This window comes from Apis dorsata, unplaced genomic scaffold, assembly GCF_000469605.1.
Source record: "Apis dorsata unplaced genomic scaffold, Apis dorsata 1.3 scaffold_541, whole genome shotgun sequence".
NCBI classification, from domain to species: Eukaryota; Metazoa; Arthropoda; class Insecta; order Hymenoptera; family Apidae; genus Apis; species Apis dorsata.
Genome location: NW_006263761.1, coordinates 162,465 through 183,628, shown reverse-complemented (window position 1 = coordinate 183,628; position 21,164 = coordinate 162,465). Strand labels below are relative to the sequence as shown.

Genomic DNA, 21,164 nt, shown 5'->3' with positions numbered 1-21,164 from the left:
TATATTATTATCATAAATATATTTATGATAATAATAATTTTAAGTAGTAAAACATATATAATATTTTAAAAAATTAAAATGAAATAAACAAGTGAAATGACATAAAAAAATAAAAATATATTTAATATATGTTTTTTATTCATTAAACTTCTGAATTTCTTAATATCTTTTCAATAATATAGTTAAGGAAGATAATAAAAAAGATATATATAGAAATAAAATTAAAAAATATTACCTAAAGGCGAATAAATTCTTGAATATAAAAATATAAATATAAGAAAATTTGAAAATACAAGTAAAAATATTCAAAAAATCAAGAAAATTAAAAAGATATAAAAAAAATTAAAAATATAAAAAAAAACAAATTCATATTTGAAATATGAAAGAATAACTTAAGATTCAAGTTGAACGAACCAGATTTGAATAAAAAATGAAAAGGCAGAAGAAGTTAAAGAGAAATTCACAGGCTTAAAAACAGGAAAGAAACGTGACATACATAATAAAAAAAGATTATTCCTATTATTTACCTGTTGCTCCGTCGACACGATAGTCGTTCCATCCTTCGTAATGGTTGTAAGATACGTGAAGGTAGTTGTGCATGTCTTTGTGACAAATTCATTCGGTTTATCTTGTGGAAGCATCATTACAACCGCGTCAGACAATGTCAGCGTAGGCTGAGGAATCGAGTTTTCCCATCGTAGAGCTGGTGTTGGTCCTGCCACAATCACTTCAACTCCATTCGACATGATACGAGTTGCCAAGTTAAATCTTCGACCTTCTTCATCTTTCCCTTCTTGTTCTCCTATCGTTATAATTTCATGATAAAACAATCACAAACGATTACCATATTTACATTTTAACAATATCAAATTATATAAATTTATTTATTCTTTTTAAATAAGTATATCTGAAATAAAAGTGAAATAATTCAAAATATTTGTAGTATTTGTAAATACGCCTGAGTAATGATACATAAGAAATATGCTGGAAATAATTATTTAGACGTCAGAACGTAGACGGTCACTGTACATGGTTAAAAAATAGTTTTTTAGATAATCAAGAAACAAAAACATACAGAATAGACTATAGAAATATAATAAATAATAAAAGATCGAGTATGTACAAAATATCAGAATTCATTTACAGTTATGTACAGTTCACTCAAAGTGTCTATTGTACAGAAAACAATTTAGACCGCTATAAGCCAATTGAAGTGAAATTCGAAGGAACAGTCTGTACATCTCGAGCGTGGTAGCCACGCTAGAAAAAAGATATTATTAGTCTAAAGAAGAATATTATTTTTTACAACGATCATCTAATGTCCTGAACTAATGACTCACAATTTCATGATTTTTATTATATAAACTATAAATTTTTTTAAAAATATTCTCAGAAAAGTTACTAATTTCAACAATTTTTATTTTTAAATATCATTTCATGAATTTTTATGAATTCACATCAATACTTTTAGAATTGAGAAAACTATTATTGTCAATTATCACTTCACGAATTTTCAAATTTGAATGAAATTTCTTTATATAATTAGGAATATATTAATTATTTTAAAAAAGAAATACTAAAGAGATCCTCTTAATAAGATTTTGAAGAATTTTGAAAAAGAAAAATTTGAAAGTTTTAAAAACTAACAACCACTTCAGAACACCTGATGATTATGATAGAAAAGGCTTATCGCAAAGCCAGTAGCTACTCACCAGCAACGGTCACCGGGCTATACACAGACGAAACTGAGTACGCTGACGACTCCACGGTAGGAGTGACGGTTACCGTGATGGGCACTGTCAATGTCGTCACTCTCGGTCGGACAGTCGTCGAGGATGTCACTTTCGTCTCCAGTCCGTTTAGTTGCGTCACCACATAAGTATATGTTCTCAGTCGTGTCGATGTAACCACTGTCTCGGTATAGTAAACGCTCGTACTCGGTTCTAAATCCGGGATTTCGGATCTGGTCTCGTGCTCCACGTGCATCGGTTTCGACGGCAGAATCTCGGGAAAGTCTGGCCTCGACAGGGATAAATATAAGTCGTCTGCTAATCCTGCCTCGATTTCCTCGGGGGTCGGCGAAGAAATAGATGTCGTCATTGTAGTCTCAATGCTAGGTGTTGCCTCGAGTATCACGGAAGTACTCTTTGAATCAGACATATACTCGACACCAAGGGGGATCACGCTTGGGATTTCGGAGTCATCCAAGTAGCTAAGAATATTGGAGTCGAATGATTGGGATGTTTCTAAAGGTAGGACACTTGCGAAACTGGGAGATACGTCAACGAAAAATGTCGAAGAAATGAATTCTGTAATTGGTTCTATGGGTTGTATTGTCAGATTATCTTCTTTCTCTTCAGATTTTATTGTAGTTTGTGACATCTGTTTAAGGATGAAATCTATCGTATCTGGAAAGAATCTTTCAGTTTCTAATTTAGAACTCGAAATAGTTATTATAATAGGGTGATTATCGATTGAGAGAGATTGAGTCTCTTTATTGGGAACTTCGGTAGGTTCTTTTAAGGTTTCGGGTTCTATTTGAACTTTTGTGATTTGAGTTTTTATATCCTTTTCCTGGTAATCTTCAGTATCAATTTGGGAAAAATCTTTGGATTCGATTTGAGTTACCGTAACATGAGATTCGATGTCTTTTTTGAGGGAATCTTCTATGTTTTTAAATAAAGATTTCTTTTCCGAATCATCAATTTCAATTAATGTAGTATTGGGTTCTAGATATTTTTCAAGAGAATCTTCACGATTTTTAGATGAAGTATCTTCAAAATTAATTGCAATAGTTGTAACTTGGAATTCGATATCTTTTTTCTGTGACTCTTTATTTTCTGATGAAGAATCTTGAAAACTAGTTTCAGTAGATGATATAGGATGTTCGGTGTTATTAATTTTTTCTTCTTCCTCAGCAATTGTTGTAGTTTCTCTATCAGAAACTATTACAGTTTCTGTTTTTTCTTCAGGAACAATGATTACTGTAGTTTCCTCAACTGGTACTGTGGTTTCTATCGTCTCCACTGTCGTTGCATGTTCTTTTTCTTTTTCATCTTCTTTCTTATCGTCTTCTTTAATATCAGAATAAGTGGTCGTTGGAACATTTTCTTCCAATGTCTCTTCAAAACTTTCTTGTGTTGTGGTTATTAATTCTTCATCTTTTGTCGGTTTTACAGTCGTCAAAACTTCTTCAGACTTCTCTTCTTGTTTCGAATCAACAGATATCGTACTCGTTTCATGATCAGCAACATTATATGACGTTTCTTCAGATTTTTCCAACGCAGTTTCTTTTTTCTTGGACAGATCAGGAGTCGTAAATTGGATTAATGTGTCCTCTCTATTTGAAACATTTCCATCTTCGTCTTTTGTCGATTTAGTCATTGAAATTTCTTCATTTGCATTTTCCTCCTCACTTGTCGTATCCATATATTCTTCTTCATATTCATCTTCATCTTCATCATCAGATGGAGGAAAGAAGAAATTATCAGTGATAATAACCGATGAACATATAATACTTTCATCGATAACTTTCGGCTCAATCTCTTCTGTTTTACTTTCAATCTCAATCTCGTCAGGTTTACTATCGATGACATTAGGCGGTTCCTTCAATTCAGGCGTGACTGTAGAAGTAACATCCTCCTTGTTCTCCATTTCCTCGTTATTATCTTCCTCGAAATATTCTTCATCGTATTCAGACGATGGGGCAGTGAAGAATCCAGTCGTGATAATTGCGAAACTACTAGGTGTAGGTTGTACCGGTCTAACAGCAATCAACTTCCTCCTAGTAATCCTGACTCTCTTTTCAGTACTAGTAGGCGTAACTATAGTCGATCCAATTTTCCTACGTCTGGTGATGGTCACTTTGTGCTTTCCAATTTCCGGCTTGAAACTATCAGTCTCCAAATCGCTGTAAATGGAATTAATCAATCCCAAAGTCCTCACTCGTGTCACCACTATTCTTCTCGGGATATGACTAGTCACAGTCAATGGAGGTTCTTCCACTTTGGAGGTAATAGGTCTCCGTCTGACAACCGTTAATTTATGCTGTCTTCCATTTTTTCTAACGACAGGAACGCGAATTCTCACGCGTTTTCTGGGCGTTTCTTCGAGATAGTCCTCGTCAAATGAAGTCATAGTCCTAGAATTCTCTTCAGGCAACCATATGCGTTTGCTATCGACGTCGCTCGTTAATAGGTAGTAATTGTCGGAGTAGAAGTCATCTGAAAAGATGACGTTTTCTCGCTTGCGTGCACACATTGATCCTCGCCATTGCGTACATTGAATATATATTCAAAGATATATATATATGTGTGTGTTTGCGTGTGTGTGAGAGTTACAGCTAGGACAATTGTGAGCAACAGGCGAAAAGACATATCGAGTCGTCTTGAATGTTAGACCAGGTCATCCAAGGGTTAAATAAAGACATTGTCAAACACATTCCTTATTCGTTCGACTTCGTGCACTTAGTAGAACAAAGTATTGTTATCGACTTATATCTGCCAGCGCGATCCGTTGTCCAACAAACAACCATAGACAAAAGAAATACCATGCGTCGCGTGTGGGAGCTTGTCGCGTGTGGGCGCGCGTGCGGCGGCGGATTCGAGGCTATATTTATGAGATGAAGAGGAGAGAGCCACAAGTGGAAAGAATCAGGAAAGAGATAAAGAAAAGAAAGACTGGGAATGCGAACAGGACGTGAGATGGACGTGAAGAGAGCGAAATGGGTTTTCTCGATCAACCGAAGCTGCGAGCTTTTCTTAAGGCTTTTTCTCTAAGAAGCATTTCTACGAACAAAGAACAAATTTTCGTAAGAATTCGATCTGCAGGCGAGACGTATGATTATCTTAGAATTTGTTGCAATACGCGAGCATAAACGAGCCAGGGAAAGGTCATCAGCTTCGGTCTAGGTGGGTTTTTTTCGTGATAGATTTCGTGATGGACATTATTGAATGATAGTTAAGGACAGAAGAGAGGAAGGATTTTCTAACGATATGTACGTCCGGATGTTAGGTGTGGATAGACGTGGAAATGTGCCGTCCGACGTCACCCACTACGCTCTCGAGACTCTGTGTCGGCGCGTGTGTGTCCTGCGAGTCCTCGCTCCCCGCCAGGACGGTGATCTCCTCCGATCCTTCGTGCAACGAGGGCGGGATAGATGGTCGTACTTCGACGATCAAATCATTGCTAGTATCTCGTCGTTTTCGGGATGAGCTGGCTGTATCGGTTACTTTCACGGTGCTCAAAACAGTGCTGAACTCCCCTGGCCTTCTACCGGATACGTACAACGTCACCACACTGGACTCTTCCCTAGGTGCGCTATCCTCTTTTCTATCGTTTGATTTGCCCCGACTATTCCTCGTTCTGGACGACTTTTGATACTCTTGAATATCTTCCTCCTCGTCAGAATATTCATAACTATCGTGTTTGTAATCTGAATCAGCTGGCTGATGTCTTCTCTCGACTTCACCGGGCAAAGTGTTGCTCTGGGTGAATGGAGGGGCAGCGAACAGAGGGTCCAATAGAGGATTCGTGTTTTTCTGGGGCTGGGGCTGCTGGAGCAACAATAACAACGAATTCAAATTCGCAGCTGGCAAAGCCGCTGTAGGTGTGACCACTACCGTATCTGTGATGAATTCTGTCGCAGTCACTATGTCCGTCGAAGTGTCCACCAGAGTCGTAAGGATTTCCTTGCCACGAAAAGTGAGCGGGATCACAGTACTCTGTTGTTTGGTAATGGTAGTCACATACGAGGTAGTACGAGTATTGTATTGTGTGGATGGTGTACCTTGGGGTTGAAGTAAGGGATTCGCCTGGCCTAACTGACCGAGAAGTAATTGCGATAGAAGAATGTTTGCTAGAGGAGCGTTTCCAGGAAGAGTAGGTTGTACCGTGGATACCACATTTTCTACGGAATAGACGGTCGAGGGCACAATTACTGATTGTGAGGCCCTTCGACCACCTAGGGTGGTCAATGTGTAGGAGACACGAGTGGTCGGCGTCTCATGAAGCAAAAATCGGGTTATCTCGGTCTGACCTTGAGGATTTGTACCGGTTATCTCACTAACAATCACCATTAATGGTTTGCCGTCTCTACCTGTCACTGTACTGTATTGAGATGGACTTAGGACTTCGGTACTAGGTTGCGCGGTAATGATATTCCTATGTTCTGTAATACCATTGTTGACCACAGGGATTGTGACTTCAGTGGGCACGTAATGGGTGACCGTAATGGTACCGTCAAAGTCTGGATACACGGTGGGCGCTTCTCTGATATCTTCCAGAGATCCTCTTGTTCTACTGGAAGAACCTCTTCTATTACTGTTTCTATTGGGAGTTCTCGAAGAACTGCGACTAGAAGGAGGTACGCGTCTCGTACTAGTTGATTCTGAGGATTTATTCGAACCATTTCGCAATCGTGGAGGCCTTACATTATTGTTGTTGGATCTTCCATTCGATCTAGACATAGATGAATTGGGTCTTTTGTAATTCGATCTGCTAGAAGAAGTTCCGTCTTTCTCTCTTAGCGTAAACTGTCTACCATTGCTAGAAGTTGATGTCGGTTTTATCCTGGAGGAAGCGCTTCTGTCACCGTTACTCCCCTGTTTCGATCTATTCCTAGACTTGTTTTGATTTAATTCTGCAGACTCTGCTGATGTTTTCTCAGGATTGTTGGATGACTTCGTTGGAGACCTGGATACTGTTAGAGATCTTCCACGATTATTGTAACGAGCAATAGGCTTGGAATTAGACTTTGAAATTTCTTCTTTGCTGGATACGTTTTCGCTCACGTCTGATTTTTCTTCAGACTTCAAATTTGATTGAGTTGGCCTTCTAAATCTATTAGTCAATGATCTTAATTGACTTGCCTGTCGACGTATTCTTCGTCTAATGAACGGTCTGATTTGTACAGTGGGTCTAATGGATTTGCCAGAACGACGATTGATTCTGTCTTCATGTTCAGAACCTTCGTAATCGTTATCAACTATTTCCTCCACAGGCTCATCTTCGAAATTCTCTTCCCCTTCAGTTTCCAAATCCTCATTAGGCTCTATCTGCTCTTCGGGTAATTCCTGTTTTTTTCCAAATAGGCCTCGAGGCGGAAACAATCCAGTATTACTTTGCCTTGGTCTCGTCGATATTGGAGCGTTTCTTCCATTGGTTTTAGTATTAGTCACCTTAGGAATAGTCGGTGAAGTTGGTCTATTCAAATTTCCGTTTCTTCTTGTAGTCGTTGGTGGTTTAGGCGTTGTACCAGTTCTTCCAGAATTATTCAAAGCAATTGGCCTACGGAATCTTAATAAGGGATTTGTGGATTTTCTCAATGATTCTGTAGTCGTCTGCAGAGGCGTTGTCATAGTTTCACCATCTTCCGCATCATCGGTATAAGGAGTTTCCTCAGTAATCAAAGTAGTCGTTGTGAATTCGTTAGCATCGTTCTCTTGATCATCATGTTTAACCGTTGATTGACCTCTTAATAAAGTAGATGACGGTCTAATCGGTGACCTATACCTGGTGGAAGCTCCAGGAAAAGCAGAACTCGAACCACGAGATGCAGGTCTAGCAGATGATCCTCTAATGGATGTCGATCCACGTCTATTACCTTGAAAGACCGAGGATGGAGATATTCTGGACTGAGGTCTACCTCTGGTACTTCCGCTTATGGTCGAAGAGTATGAACTAGCTGTGTTTGGAGAACCTCTTCTTCCAGCAAATCTTCTAGAACCTGATGGAGACAAAGTAGAGGAATATGGACCTATCGGAGAACTAACTCGACCTCTAGATGAAGCGAATCTATTTCCTTTTCCAGCTAATGTTGCGGTTATCGTAGGTGTTATGTCTGTTCTAGTAATAGTTGTTGCACCTTGAGCACCTTTCCGTTTCGGATTGAACGTAGGTCTGTTTCTAGATGCAAATGGTCTGATTACCGGAGTGAACGTTCTTTTTCTAGTAGAAAAGGTCAGTCTGGACTTTTTCTTAGAACTCTGTCCATCTTCCCCTTCTTCATCTTCTTCTTCACTTTCCTCGTTCTGTTCTGAATCTTCGTCTTGATCTGGAGATTCTGTTATATGTTCTTCTGATAAAGAAGATTGAATCACTGCAGGCGAAGGTGAGATCTCCGGGATCTCAGTAGGCTTGGTAGGTAATAAGGTCGAAGTAGGTGAAATATTTTTTGTTGGAGTAGCAGAAAAGAAACTAGAAGTACTTTCTATGATCTGAGCGTATCTACCCTCAATACTGGTTCCAATCACTTTTGATTGATAGAATGTGGTAGTTCCATTATTTTCGATCTGTCCTTGAATTAATCTTACCAAACCGGTTTTATGACCATGAGTAGGTAAAATAGTTGCTTTTCTCTCCTCGTTTATTTTTGTACTCGAAGTACTTTCGATGACTTTTGCATATAGACTATCTAATAATGTTCCAATTTGTTTTGTGGTAAAGTAAATCGTAGTGATTTCATCAGCATCTATCACGGTACCTTTATTCATCGATAAAATACCTGTTGGCAAGACTGGAGTGGCTACAGACGATGGTAAAGGTGGTGTCTCTATTTTTGTTGAACTTTCCACAATTTGAGCGTATAATCCATCGATATATGTGCCATGAATGTCCGTCATATAATGAGTGATAGTACCATCGTTAACTTGGCTAGATCTGATCGTTGAGATTAATCCAATCTTTGGAAGTTCGCTAGTTTTTGAGAGTGTAATTGATTTCTCTTCAGTTGCTATAGTTTGTTTGAATACTGGTCCATCAATTGCTCTGCCGGTTGCCTGTTGTTGGGTGACAATAACTTCAGGTATGGAGACACTTGTGACAGTCTCCAGTCTGCTGTTCATAATCGTTTCATTGCCAATATAGGAGGTTGTGTAGTAAGTATAAGTAGTATAATATGTAGTAGGTTCAGGTGAAATCGTTGTGGATTCTACAGTATTTTCGAAAGATGACGAAACAATGTTTTTAGAAGTTATAGTGCCTAATTTTTCGTCCTTGGAATTTTCAATAGAAATAGCAGCTGAAGGTGTCACTTCGTTATCAGCAGTGATTTTGGATTCTTTTTCATTGATTAGACTATCACTACTATCCTCAATGTACAACGTCGTTGGTCTATAAGTTATGATTACACCTAATTCCACAGTAGGAGTAGGTGACACTCCTGGAGTAATAACATTGCTGACAGTTTCTTCACGACTAGTGGTAATGGTATCGCCATCTTTGTAGAACGTTGTCCAATAAGTGAATGTTGTGAAGTATGTAACTGGTAAAGTACTCGTCTCTATGGGTACTACTGCTGTTGGCCTGATAGTTTCAGTTACTACATTGGTAACCGTTTCTAGTCGACTCACCACATTTGATTCATCACCTTTGTACATTGTTGTGAAATAAGTGAAGGTAGTGTAACTCGTCTGAAGCAAAAGTGTTGGTACTGGCTCTACGTCATGATGATTCGATTCTGAGAGTTCTTGATCCTCTGGAACTGCGTTTCTCTTGTCCATCACGTCTAATACTGTACCTCCTCCAGAACTGAAAGATGATACCACGTCAGTGATCATAGATCCTAAAATTTCTCCTTCGACTGGTGGATTTGGTGTCACTTGTGCATTTACTTCGAAACCTCGAAATAAATTTTCTGTAATTGGTTGATCTTCAAAAGTACTTGAATATTCTGTTGTAGTCTCTGCTTTAGCCTCAGATATAGTCGTACTCTCTTCGTTATTAATGGTCCCGTGTTGTTGAACTTTTTTGGCAAGAAGAAATGCTTCTTCTTGCGATTTTTGCCTTTGAATAGCTTCCAAATATGCCAAGATTTCTGGAGGAGGTTTTTTGACTGGCTCCTCTATTGATGGTTTCTCAGTTTCTTGGACAAGTGGCATTACAGCGGTTGGCTGAATAGTTTCTGTTACTACATTGGTGAATATTTCTGTTCTTGTTTCTACTTCTGTTTCGTCGTCAACAAATATTGTAGTATAATACGTGTATGTTGTGTAATAAGTCTTGATCTGTTTCCTCACTTCTTCAGTCGGTAAAATTGGAGTTGGACTGGGTTCGATTTCAGGAATCGTTTGTTTTGTGTCTTCAATTTCTTCTTTTTCAATAATTATTCCCGATTCTGTTGGAATATTCTGATCAGTAATGATATCTTGTTCTTGCAACGTTGTAAGAGTATCCTCTGTTGTTTGTTCTAAAGTTGTTGGATATCTTTCAGTCTCTTCCTCACGTTCAAGAGTCGTTGAAGACACAACACTGTCCGAAATTTTTGTTGGCAATATTAAGGTAGATTCATCTTTCTCAAATAATCCTGCAACTACCGCAGACACTCCATTCGGACCAACAGTCTGAGTGATCACATTCGTTTCTACGACTTCACGACTGGAGATGCTGGAAGTACTTTCTTGGAAGAAGGTAGTTAAATACGTATATGTGGTATATAGAGTCTTAAAGATCAATTCTATCTCTTCATCCTGTTTAGTAGTCTGCTCCTCTTCAATTGCTTGATTCGTATCAGGAGTGGTTTTAGTAAATATAGGTTCAGTAACAGCCGTAGGAACAATGGATATTGTTTCACTTGGTAGAATAAGCTCCGTCAAATAAGTAATATCTGAAGACACAACTTCTCTGGAACGAATAGAAGTCGTAGTCTGATCGCCATTAGGAATGAAAAAAGTGGTGTAATAGGTAAATGTTTTATACATTGTGGAAGGAAGGAGTCTAGTAGCTAAAGAGATTTTTTTTTCTTGTTCGATGAACTCGTGTCTTTTGTGATCCTGTTCAAGATTGTTCTTCGAGCTACCACCTTTGATACTACGACCCTGAGGATCTCCAGGAACTATATCGTTAAGAATCTCATCATCCAAGATTGGAGCAATCGATTCTGTGGTACCAAGCACTACTCTTCGTGCGCTTTCCAGAATATCTTTCAATGTTGTTAATACAGAATCTGTGGTATCTTTGAATGGAGTAGTCAATTCATTCATCTCTGGTGGAACTTCCTCACTAGTGGTGATTATTCTCGGCGTGGTGCCTGTTGTCATTTGCAATGTGGTGTCTTGTTCTTCATCAGACTCAGTAGCAGTTGTTCCATAATCCATAGTAGTATCCTCGGTATCATAAATAGTGGTTTCATCAGGGAAAAAGTATACATTCGATGAGGTATGGATAATTTGAGCATAATTCGTACCGATATAAGTACCATAGATCAGACTCTTGTAATGAGTAGTGGTACCATCCTGAGAAGTAGTAGAATCTAAGATTTTCAAAAGTCCTGTTGGCTTCACTGAATCAGTTTCAATATCTGGTATCAGAAGAAGAGGTTCCGTGGACGCCGTTGAAGATTCTTCGAATTCTTCTGTAACACTAGGTTGAATATTGGCTCTGTTGATAGCATCCAATAGAGGATCACCCGTTTCGCTATGCGGATTAAACGTACGTCCAGAATGTTGTTTGGTCTTTTCTTGACCAATAATTACGCTAGTAGGTCTGATCTTTACAATCGCAATTCCATCGTCAGGTCTTAAAGTCGCATCACCTTTAATTGTAGTAGCTGGACGACCAATAGGCGCTGGTGATGTACTTGGTGAGAAAACTATAACCGTTTCACCAACGGTAGTGGTGAATTCGGCAAATCCATGATACGTTACGGTTGCTAGAGGTTTTAAGTCCAATTTCCTCTGCACGGGAGCTTTGGCTTGAGGCTTGAAAATTTTGGGTAATCTGGATCTAAAATTTGTTGGCTGATCCTCTTCGAGATTATCGAAATTATTGGTTACATATTCGTGCGTCACTGTATAAGTCAGAAGATTGTCAGCAGGTCTGATCTTCGCAGGTTTAAATCTCTGTGAATCTGATCCCATTTCTCTTGTACTAAATATATCATTCTCTCTAGATAATTCATCCAACTTCATCGAAGACTTTTTTTCCCCACTCTGACTATCAGAATCTTCTTCTAACCCAGAATTTTCGATATCCTTTAAAGCTTTAATGGGTGCGTTATCAAGGGCCATCTTGAGTTGCCAATCGTCATCGGTAGTTCTCGAAGGATAAACTACATATGGCGTAGGGGAATCTGGCGTAGATTCTTTGTCATAGAATACCCTACTAGACGTGGCCAATATTTTGGCATATACACGACCATTATCCAATGTGGTACCGAGTATCTGAGTGGCGAATTCCGTACTGGCGCCATCTTGGACGAAAGTTCGCGCGGTTTTCGTTAACAAACCGACCGGAGGAATGGATTTGCCAGGTCGTGCCGAGACTAGGAGAACCGTGGTTACACCTAGAGACGATCATCAAGTATGGAACATCAGGAGATAGTTTAGGATCATTCAAAAGCATCAAGAGACAATCGCCGCATGGAGAGCACGTGATGAGCATTATATGAATTTGCATTAATAGTGTTCGTTATAAGAAATAAAGAGATCATCCAAGTCGTATATGGTAAATTCGTTTAAGTCATTGAACAGTCAAAATCGTCAGTATTGGTTTCAGCCAATCGATTTTTCATTTTTTTTTATAAAAATGTACACATGTATATTATTTTTTTCCCCGATTTGTTTGTTTGATTTGATATTTGCATTAGATAATGTAGGTCGTCGGAGAGACGGAGTGGCGGGCGGACGTTGGAGGCAGACGGCATCCAGTTGTTGAGAAGAGTTGTAGGCGAGGAGCAGGCGGGAGCAGTAACAGAAACAGAAAAAAAGAGACAGACGATCTTAGTGGACGAGTCATCCTTGTATATTATAGCTTATAGAGAGCAATCTGCTACGTCCCCGTTTTATTATTACGTATAGTTTATACCCACGAATATCGATTTTCGATCGTTACATGTTTACGAGCCTAGAATAATCGTCGTTCCGTACCATGCCACCGAAAACGGGACTACGTGAAACGTGCGCGGGAAAATGACAATAGAAGGCGCCCAGACATTAAAAAAACTCATCGAATATATTATATATATATTATGTATATATAGTATAATATTTACAGCTCGAGAGACCTGAGAACTCGTTCCAGAATTTTGCTTATTATGATGAAATGGAAACTTTTTTAATTTATTCAAAATTTACAAGAGCAATTTAAAAAAAATTCTAGATTTAATATTTACATTTCAATAACATTTGAATTATTAAATTAGAATATTATCGTTTGAAAGATTTATGTTATTTATTTATCTGTGACGAATAGATATGAAAGTTATGAAAGATTCTATCTGTAGATATTAATAATAATAATAATAATTTTTTTTAATGCGATTATAAAATTTTTAATAAAGTTGCTGTTATTAATTTAATTTAAAATTATTTTTATACGAAATGTTATATGAAGTTATGTAACAATATTTAATATTTTTTATTATTATATATAAATATATTAATAATTTCTTCTTATATAAGTAAGTTAATTTCAGAGCGCAAAAAGAAGGAAGGTGAAAAGAATTGTAATATATTGAATGTAATTGCAACATATGAATATATTGTAATATATTCATTGAACATTTTTAGTCGATTCTGAACAGCTGAAATAAACATAAAAGTTGGTATAAAATTGAGACTTATTTATTAAGTTATAAGTAATTCACTTTAATTAGATAAAGTAAAAATTTCAATTGTTTATAACTTAGGTTATCAAATTGTATTAAATTTATTCATTCTATTCCATTTTTATCAAATTGATTAATCAAATCTCTCGAGGCTTCGTATTTACTGTAAGTCATTGGTCAGGAACCCATTTACCCATGGAAAATTTAATGCAAAGTGACACGAACAAATAAAATAGAAAAAATAAAATAGTATTCGAAAGAATAAGAAATAAAACAAAAAGTAAAATAAAAATAAAGAAACACATAAATATAAGAAACATATACGTATTTCAAAATAAATATAACATCTCATTATGTACACGGCCGCACCTCGCGTCGACACGCACAATGCAGGTTTTTAGAGACAGAATTGGTTTTAACTGCGAGAAAAGAAAGGCTAAACAGCGGAGACAAGAGAAGAAAGCGAAAGAAAAAATTGTTGTCGATAGAATTACACTCGAAAATGATAATATTAATTCTTATAATGAAAGATAGGATATAACAAAGCTAACGAAATATATTAAATTGAACCTACCCTGATGAAGAAGAAAATAAAATCATATTCGAGCGGAATTCCAAAGGAAATAAGTAAAAATTAAATGCAGATAGTCACAGTTTCAAAGGATGGAAGGCTTACCTTGCAGATCTCTTTCTATCCTAGCTGGTCTGACTTCTGTTAACGATCCATTATCTGCAAACAAAAAAATATATTTTCAAGATATTCATATATTATATTATTTATATATTTTTAGAATTTTTTTTTAAATATGAAAGAGTGTGGACATTATTAAAATTTTTATATAATTATTATATATTATTATATTATTTTAAATTCGATTATTTTTTTTTCTATCATTCTTTTCTTAGGAAATTCTATAATAATTTATATTTAATAATAATAAATTTTAATGATAAAAAAAGTTTTTATTATATTTTTTTATCATTCTAATATATAAATTTCAGTGATGGGAAATAGCTGGGAGATCATATGATTATTATGAAAAATTATACTACATTTACCTTTATAATATATATCATATATATTTTAATGATAATTATTTTTATAATATTTCAATGACACTAGAAAATTTTATTTTTTAATCTTTTAACAATGATGAAAATTTTCTATTATTATATATAAAAAAACAATTTGTTCATATATAATTCTACAAAAGATTTATATATTTAATGCCGATCAAGAATATTTAACATTTCACATAAAAGAAGCAATATGTGATGAAGAAATATTCTCGAAGATCGATATAATATCGATATAACAAATACATAGAAATGAATGATTATCATAAAAAGATATTCTGAAAAATATTATCCTTTTTAATAAAAAATCTCGTTTAATAATTCATAGTAATGCGTAAAAATTATAAAAACGTATTATAAAAACGAATAGCTTTAAGCAATATAATTAACATAAATAAATATAATTCATAATAGCTCTACAAATAAGCAATACAACTAACAGATGCTAATTGCTCTACAACATAATATGATTTGCAAAATAAAACATTGAAGATCATAATTATTTTATATATTTTATTCTATATTCTATATTTTTCAACAAATTTATTTATATTTCTAATAAAAATCAGTTTTATTTATCTATTGTTAAAATCCATTTTTTATATGAAAGTACATATATATATGCAAAGAATATATAGAAAATATATTATATAGAAATATGTTTATTTAAACTTTTCAAACAATTCATAGAAATAATTTATTGATGTAATATGTATTTCTAAATATACAAAATATCCTATAAATATTTTAATATTTGAATTTTGTAAAATTTATTATATGAGAGATTATAATAAGAAATACATAAATATAATATTTTGTTCATGTTTTCATAATAATTTTACAAAATTCAACTACTTTACTTGAACTATCTACTATACTATAAATTAATAATTTTTAGGCATATATGAGTTACTATTTTTTTATAAAGAATATTGTGTTTATAAAGAATATTGTAATACTATATAAAAAATATTTAACACCATTTAAAATAAAAAGTTGATTTTTCAATTTTTATATGTTCAGTCACGAAAGAATTAACATATTTATTAAAAATTAATAAATTAATAATAAAATATGCTTTTCTTTACATTCAATTTTCATTAAAAAAAATAATAATAAAAATTGAATAAAGTAATAATGAAGAGAAAATTAAAAAATCAAAATGAAACATTCTGTATTCTATAAATAAAAGAAAAAAGAATTATATTATTATTATATATAAATTCATAATCATTGTATTAACAAATTATAAAAATATACGAAATGATTAAAAATTCGTTTTCATTGGATAACTATATAATATTGGAATGAACACTGCTATCTATTTTATATATTTAGAGAAACATTATATTTATTTAAATTATTATACATAAAAATTTTGAAAAATGTACAAACAAAAATTAATAAAATGTGCATGATATAGAACAAAAAATCCAGAATATAATATAATTTAAATATATTTATCTAAAAATCTATTTTTGCATAAATTAGTTTAATAATATATAAAATAATAAATAATAAATAATATAAAATAAATTAAAAAATTTATTTCTATCTATTTTATTTCTATTCTTTATAATATCAAACAAAAAATTAATTTCTTGTAATTTATATATTTTTATTATAATTTATAAATAAAATTTATATAAGCATATGTTTATTACACATATACATATTATTATAACATATTTTTCTTATTTTTAATTAAAGAATATACTGACAAAATTTTCTAAAAAATTTGACAATCTATGTTTTTCATTCAAATAATTTACATTTAAGTAAATAAATTTAATTGATATGAGTTTATTATTCAAATAATAATAATAAATAAAATTTTTGTTCAATAAATAAAATCATTATAGATCATTTATTTTAATTCATATTTTAATTCTATAATTAATTCTATTAATAATTCTAATAATTACATCACAGAAGTTATTTTTTCAATTCTAATATAATTAAATTATATTACATCTAAATTACTTGTTTTTCTGTTTGTCTTGAAATTAATGTTAATTGATATTTATGCTGTTATAGAAAAAATTGTTTTACATATAATATATATCTTATTTTGAAATTATAAATTATTTACGTCATATGAAATTATACATATTTATATATTTTTTTATATATTATTTACATTTATATATGCAATTATTATAATTATATATTGCAATAAATGCAAGAAGTATTTAAATGATATTGAATTTATTATATTATTTTATATATATATAAAATATTATGAAATATTCTAGAAATATATACGAAATATAAAATATATGCAAAGCATACAATATTAATACATATAAATATTTTCAGTCAGATAATTAAGTACATACATAAATCACATAAATAAAATTTTAATGACATCATTTTGTAATGTTATCTTCTTCCATTTTCATTTCTTATATCCGATTATAATGAAACATAACAAAAAATTACGTATCTCATAAATATCTCATAAATCATGAATAATGATGCAATGTCAGCTTAACACCATTCAGGTTTTATTCTTCAGAATTTAACGACAAAGTGTACCACGAATCGTTTTAAAGTAGGATCTTGGATTCTTCTTCGCAAAATAAGTAAACCAGCGAGGAGACAAAGTCTAGATTATGGCAATGCATGCGTGGAATGAAGACGAAGATCGAATTGAGAAACATTGAATAAGGTGTACGGAATGGGAATGAGAGAAGAAGTTTCTTCGACGATGCTGAAGATGTCGTTCAGAGGCCGCGACGTACAGTTATTTGACCGACTCCTTTCTTCTTCTCGCGAGAATGTTTCCCCTTTCGTCTCGACTCCTGCCACGTGCACACTGATTAAATCTATTTTATGCGCACTGAGTTTCGTGCGAGTTTGATCGATTTGATTATATTATTATATAAAGTAATCTATTTTATATTATTCCCTATAAATGCAATTATGTATTATTATTTCTCTAAAACCGAATTATTTGTTTATTCAAAAAATATTTCAAATAAGATTCTGTTTTTTAAATAAAAGTATATAATTGATTAAATTCAAAATACAAATTAAATTTATTTTTTTAATTATATTCTTTAATTATCAATTGATGTATTATACTATTACTATGAAAAAAATTGAGATGCTTTAACTTCAATTTTATAAAAATCGCATAGAAGAAAGAAAAATAGTATTTTTGTCAATCTATAAAATTATTTTCAAAATAAAGCAAATCCTATTTTATTATATTTATATTTAATAATGATTTTAAAAAATACTGAAAAAAAAAGAAATTCCAATATAAATATTAATAAATAAAAATAAATTCAAAATTAAAATTCTAAATTCTAAATTAATTTCAAATTCATTTCAAATTTCTTTAACTCAAAGCTCAAAAGAAGAAATTAGAAAATGTTACAGAAAATATATTTAATCTAACCTAACCAGATAAACATAAAAAAAGATACAATTATGAATAATTCAAAGTTCTAGATAAAAAATCCATTATCTCAAAAATAATTTCAATGATAACCACCAATTTTAAATCCAAAATCAATCCTAAGTTAACAATTTAAATTTTTTCACTTTCATTTCTCTGAATCAATAAAAATACGATTGCAAATGATGCGAAATTCTATTGCAACACTATATGCCAACGTTACAATGCCAAATAAATGAAAAATAAAAATTCAACCAATTAATTCGTTTCTTGTATTATGGTATGCCTACATGATCCAACTAGTGTCATTAAATCGAACACCGTTGGAACGCAGCCGATAGAGTGGATTCTTTTCTGCACTAGTATTTCATTCATTGGTTAAACTCGATTTGACGAGTTTATCAATTTCGTAGAATTTCGTTTGTCTTGAATGGTCGTCTTCGGTGACCCGGCCTGCCCTACTACCTGCCTCACCTGTTCGCTCTCCGTTACCTTTTAGCTCTATTCGAATCACTTACGTAGAATCTTACGCAGAATCGATCATCAAGTTGTGAGACAATATTTATAATTATAATTCGACAATAATTTGTTACATAATGTGTTCGGTTTATCTATGAATAGCAAAATATATCGAAAAAATATGAATGATACGAAAAAATGTTTGAAACAAAAATTGTTATATTATGATATAAATAGATATTATTAATATTATGCAATTAATTATTTTTCTATAGATAATGATGAACAGAGATCATATGAAGATCAATTTTAATTTTTTAAATGAAATTATATCATTTTTATTGCACATCGATACAATTGATTATTTTTTATAAAAAAGATTATTAAGCTATATATATGAAAAAATCTTTAGTTTAGGAAATATTGTAATTTGAAATTCATAAAAGTTTCGATTATATATGAATAACAAGGAATGCATGAACACACTATCATTTCGCATGTTTCTTGTTTTTCGTTTTTTGAATTATAAATTATAATATCTCTTAAATTAAAGGTTTTTCGATATAAATAATACTTCTTAATTTTTTTAAAGAAATAATTAGCTGCATTAATTAGTACAATAAAAATTATAATTTGATTATAATTTGAAAAATTAAAATTGATTTTTATATAATTTTTATGCATTCACAGAGAAATTATTATATATTATATAATAATTTATATAATATTATATATTATATATAATATAATATATTGTATAATAATATTATATATTATATAATAATATTATATATTTATATTATATAAATATATATTATTTATTTTTTTTCTGATATTAATTTTATTTATAAAATATAATAAATGAATATTATAAACAAAATTAACTATATAATAAAATAAAAATTTCTTACTATGTAATATCAAAATTGGAAAAATTTTGAGTAGTTTATTTATGGAAACGGAGGAGGAGAACAATATATTATGACAATATATATGACATCTTGTAGATCTTTTCTTCAATTTTTTTAGATAAATAATAGCAATTTATCAAAAAATCATGAAAAAACTTTAATATAGTGTTATAGTTTTATATAATTGAATTTAAAATAAAATTATTTTATAAATAAATATGAATAATTTTATAACTAAATATGATATATATATATATATATATCTTGAATGATGCGAAATATTTTTTTATATATTACTTGAATATTTAAATTTGTTTTTTAAGTTTTATTTGAACTTTATTTTTATAGCTGCAAAAGAATCTACTAATGATTATTATTTAAAAAAACATTTGTCAGAATTTGTCATTTATTAATATTGCCAATAAATAATTATATCTACATCTTCTTCAAATGTAACAGAAATTTTATTACAAGATATTCCTATATTTAAGAGGAATATATTGTAATATATCATATCTATTAAAATAATATAATAAAAATTATTACATTAATAATAAATATATAATAATCAAAAATTAAAAAAAATATAAATGTTTTAAAAGCGATAGCACTTAATTCTCTTTTTATATGAGATTTTTGTATTATTTTGAAATAAATAATATAAAAAATAAAAATAATTCCATTTTTGTTTGTTGGTATTTCGATTTAACACAATTCAAATAGTAATATTTTTAAAATATCTTTTAGAAAAAATATTATAATTATAATTATCACTTCCTAGAACAAGATAAGTTACAAAATAATAATGAATATTTAACTATCACACGCGTGGATTTTTTATTACTAATGTACTGTTTTCTTTGAAAAAAATATGTATATATTTTAAATAAAAAAAAATATGTATATATTTAAATATATTATATATTATAAATAAATAAAAATATGTATATATTTTAAATAAATATTTAAAATAAATTTGTTATTCGCATTAGATTTTTAACTCCTATATTTATTCATACATTATGTTTTTTCTTACATTTCTTTATACAATTTTTTTTAGAATTTTTACCGCAAGATAAATTTTAATTATCTTTATTAATGAATTGATAGAAAATTATTTTCTTATTTCTTTTTGTCTCAATAACATTTGAATTTATATTTTTTTTTTAATATATTTTCAAAATTATTTTCAAAATATTTTTACGTATAAACTCCGTGATTTTTTTAAATCGCTTATCATTTAATAAATATTTAAATAAGTAAAATTAATTTCTGATATTCGAATTAAAAAAAAAATAGAGAAAAATTTGAATATCCAACTTAATATGGAAGAGTTTATTCTGAAACCAAACGATCAATTTCCCTCATGATCACAGTTATTCTACTGAAACTCATGTTTCAAACGTTCCCAGAGATTCACATTTACACTTGAACTCTTTTATTACAACATTACAGTGCCCACAATATTACGGCAAACAGAGCGTGTAAACTATCTTTCGATATTATGGTGGATGATTATGAAATCTTGACCAACTGACGATACCTATTCGTTGAACAAGATCGATCAGTGTCTTCTTTAATTGCCAAGTATTCGATCTTTAACAATCTCTGCAAGTTCTTTTGATTAATGCCTCATGAAATTATCAATATAATAATGAAATCTAGAGTTCTTTTAAAAAGTTATATTAGACAAACTATAGAAAGAACATGATTGAAATTGAATAAAGAGATTAAATTTGCATAATTATGCTATTTACTATGTCATTTT

At 31.4% G+C, this 21,164-nt stretch overlaps 1 protein-coding gene across 1 annotated transcript in view; it reads right to left on the bottom strand.

The window, feature by feature from the left end:
* LOC102681090 overlaps positions 1-21,164 on the bottom strand; it is a 144,177-nt gene that overhangs the window by 20,326 nt on the left and 102,687 nt on the right. Inside the window, exons 2-5 of the mRNA XM_031512985.1 lie at positions 14,220-14,273; positions 5,051-12,280; positions 1,713-4,241; positions 528-802 (exon numbers count right to left, since the gene is read on the bottom strand). Coding sequence (XP_031368845.1) covers positions 528-802; positions 1,713-4,241; positions 5,051-12,280; positions 14,220-14,273 — 10,088 coding nt within the window. The remainder of the gene's footprint in view (positions 1-527; positions 803-1,712; positions 4,242-5,050; positions 12,281-14,219; positions 14,274-21,164) is intronic.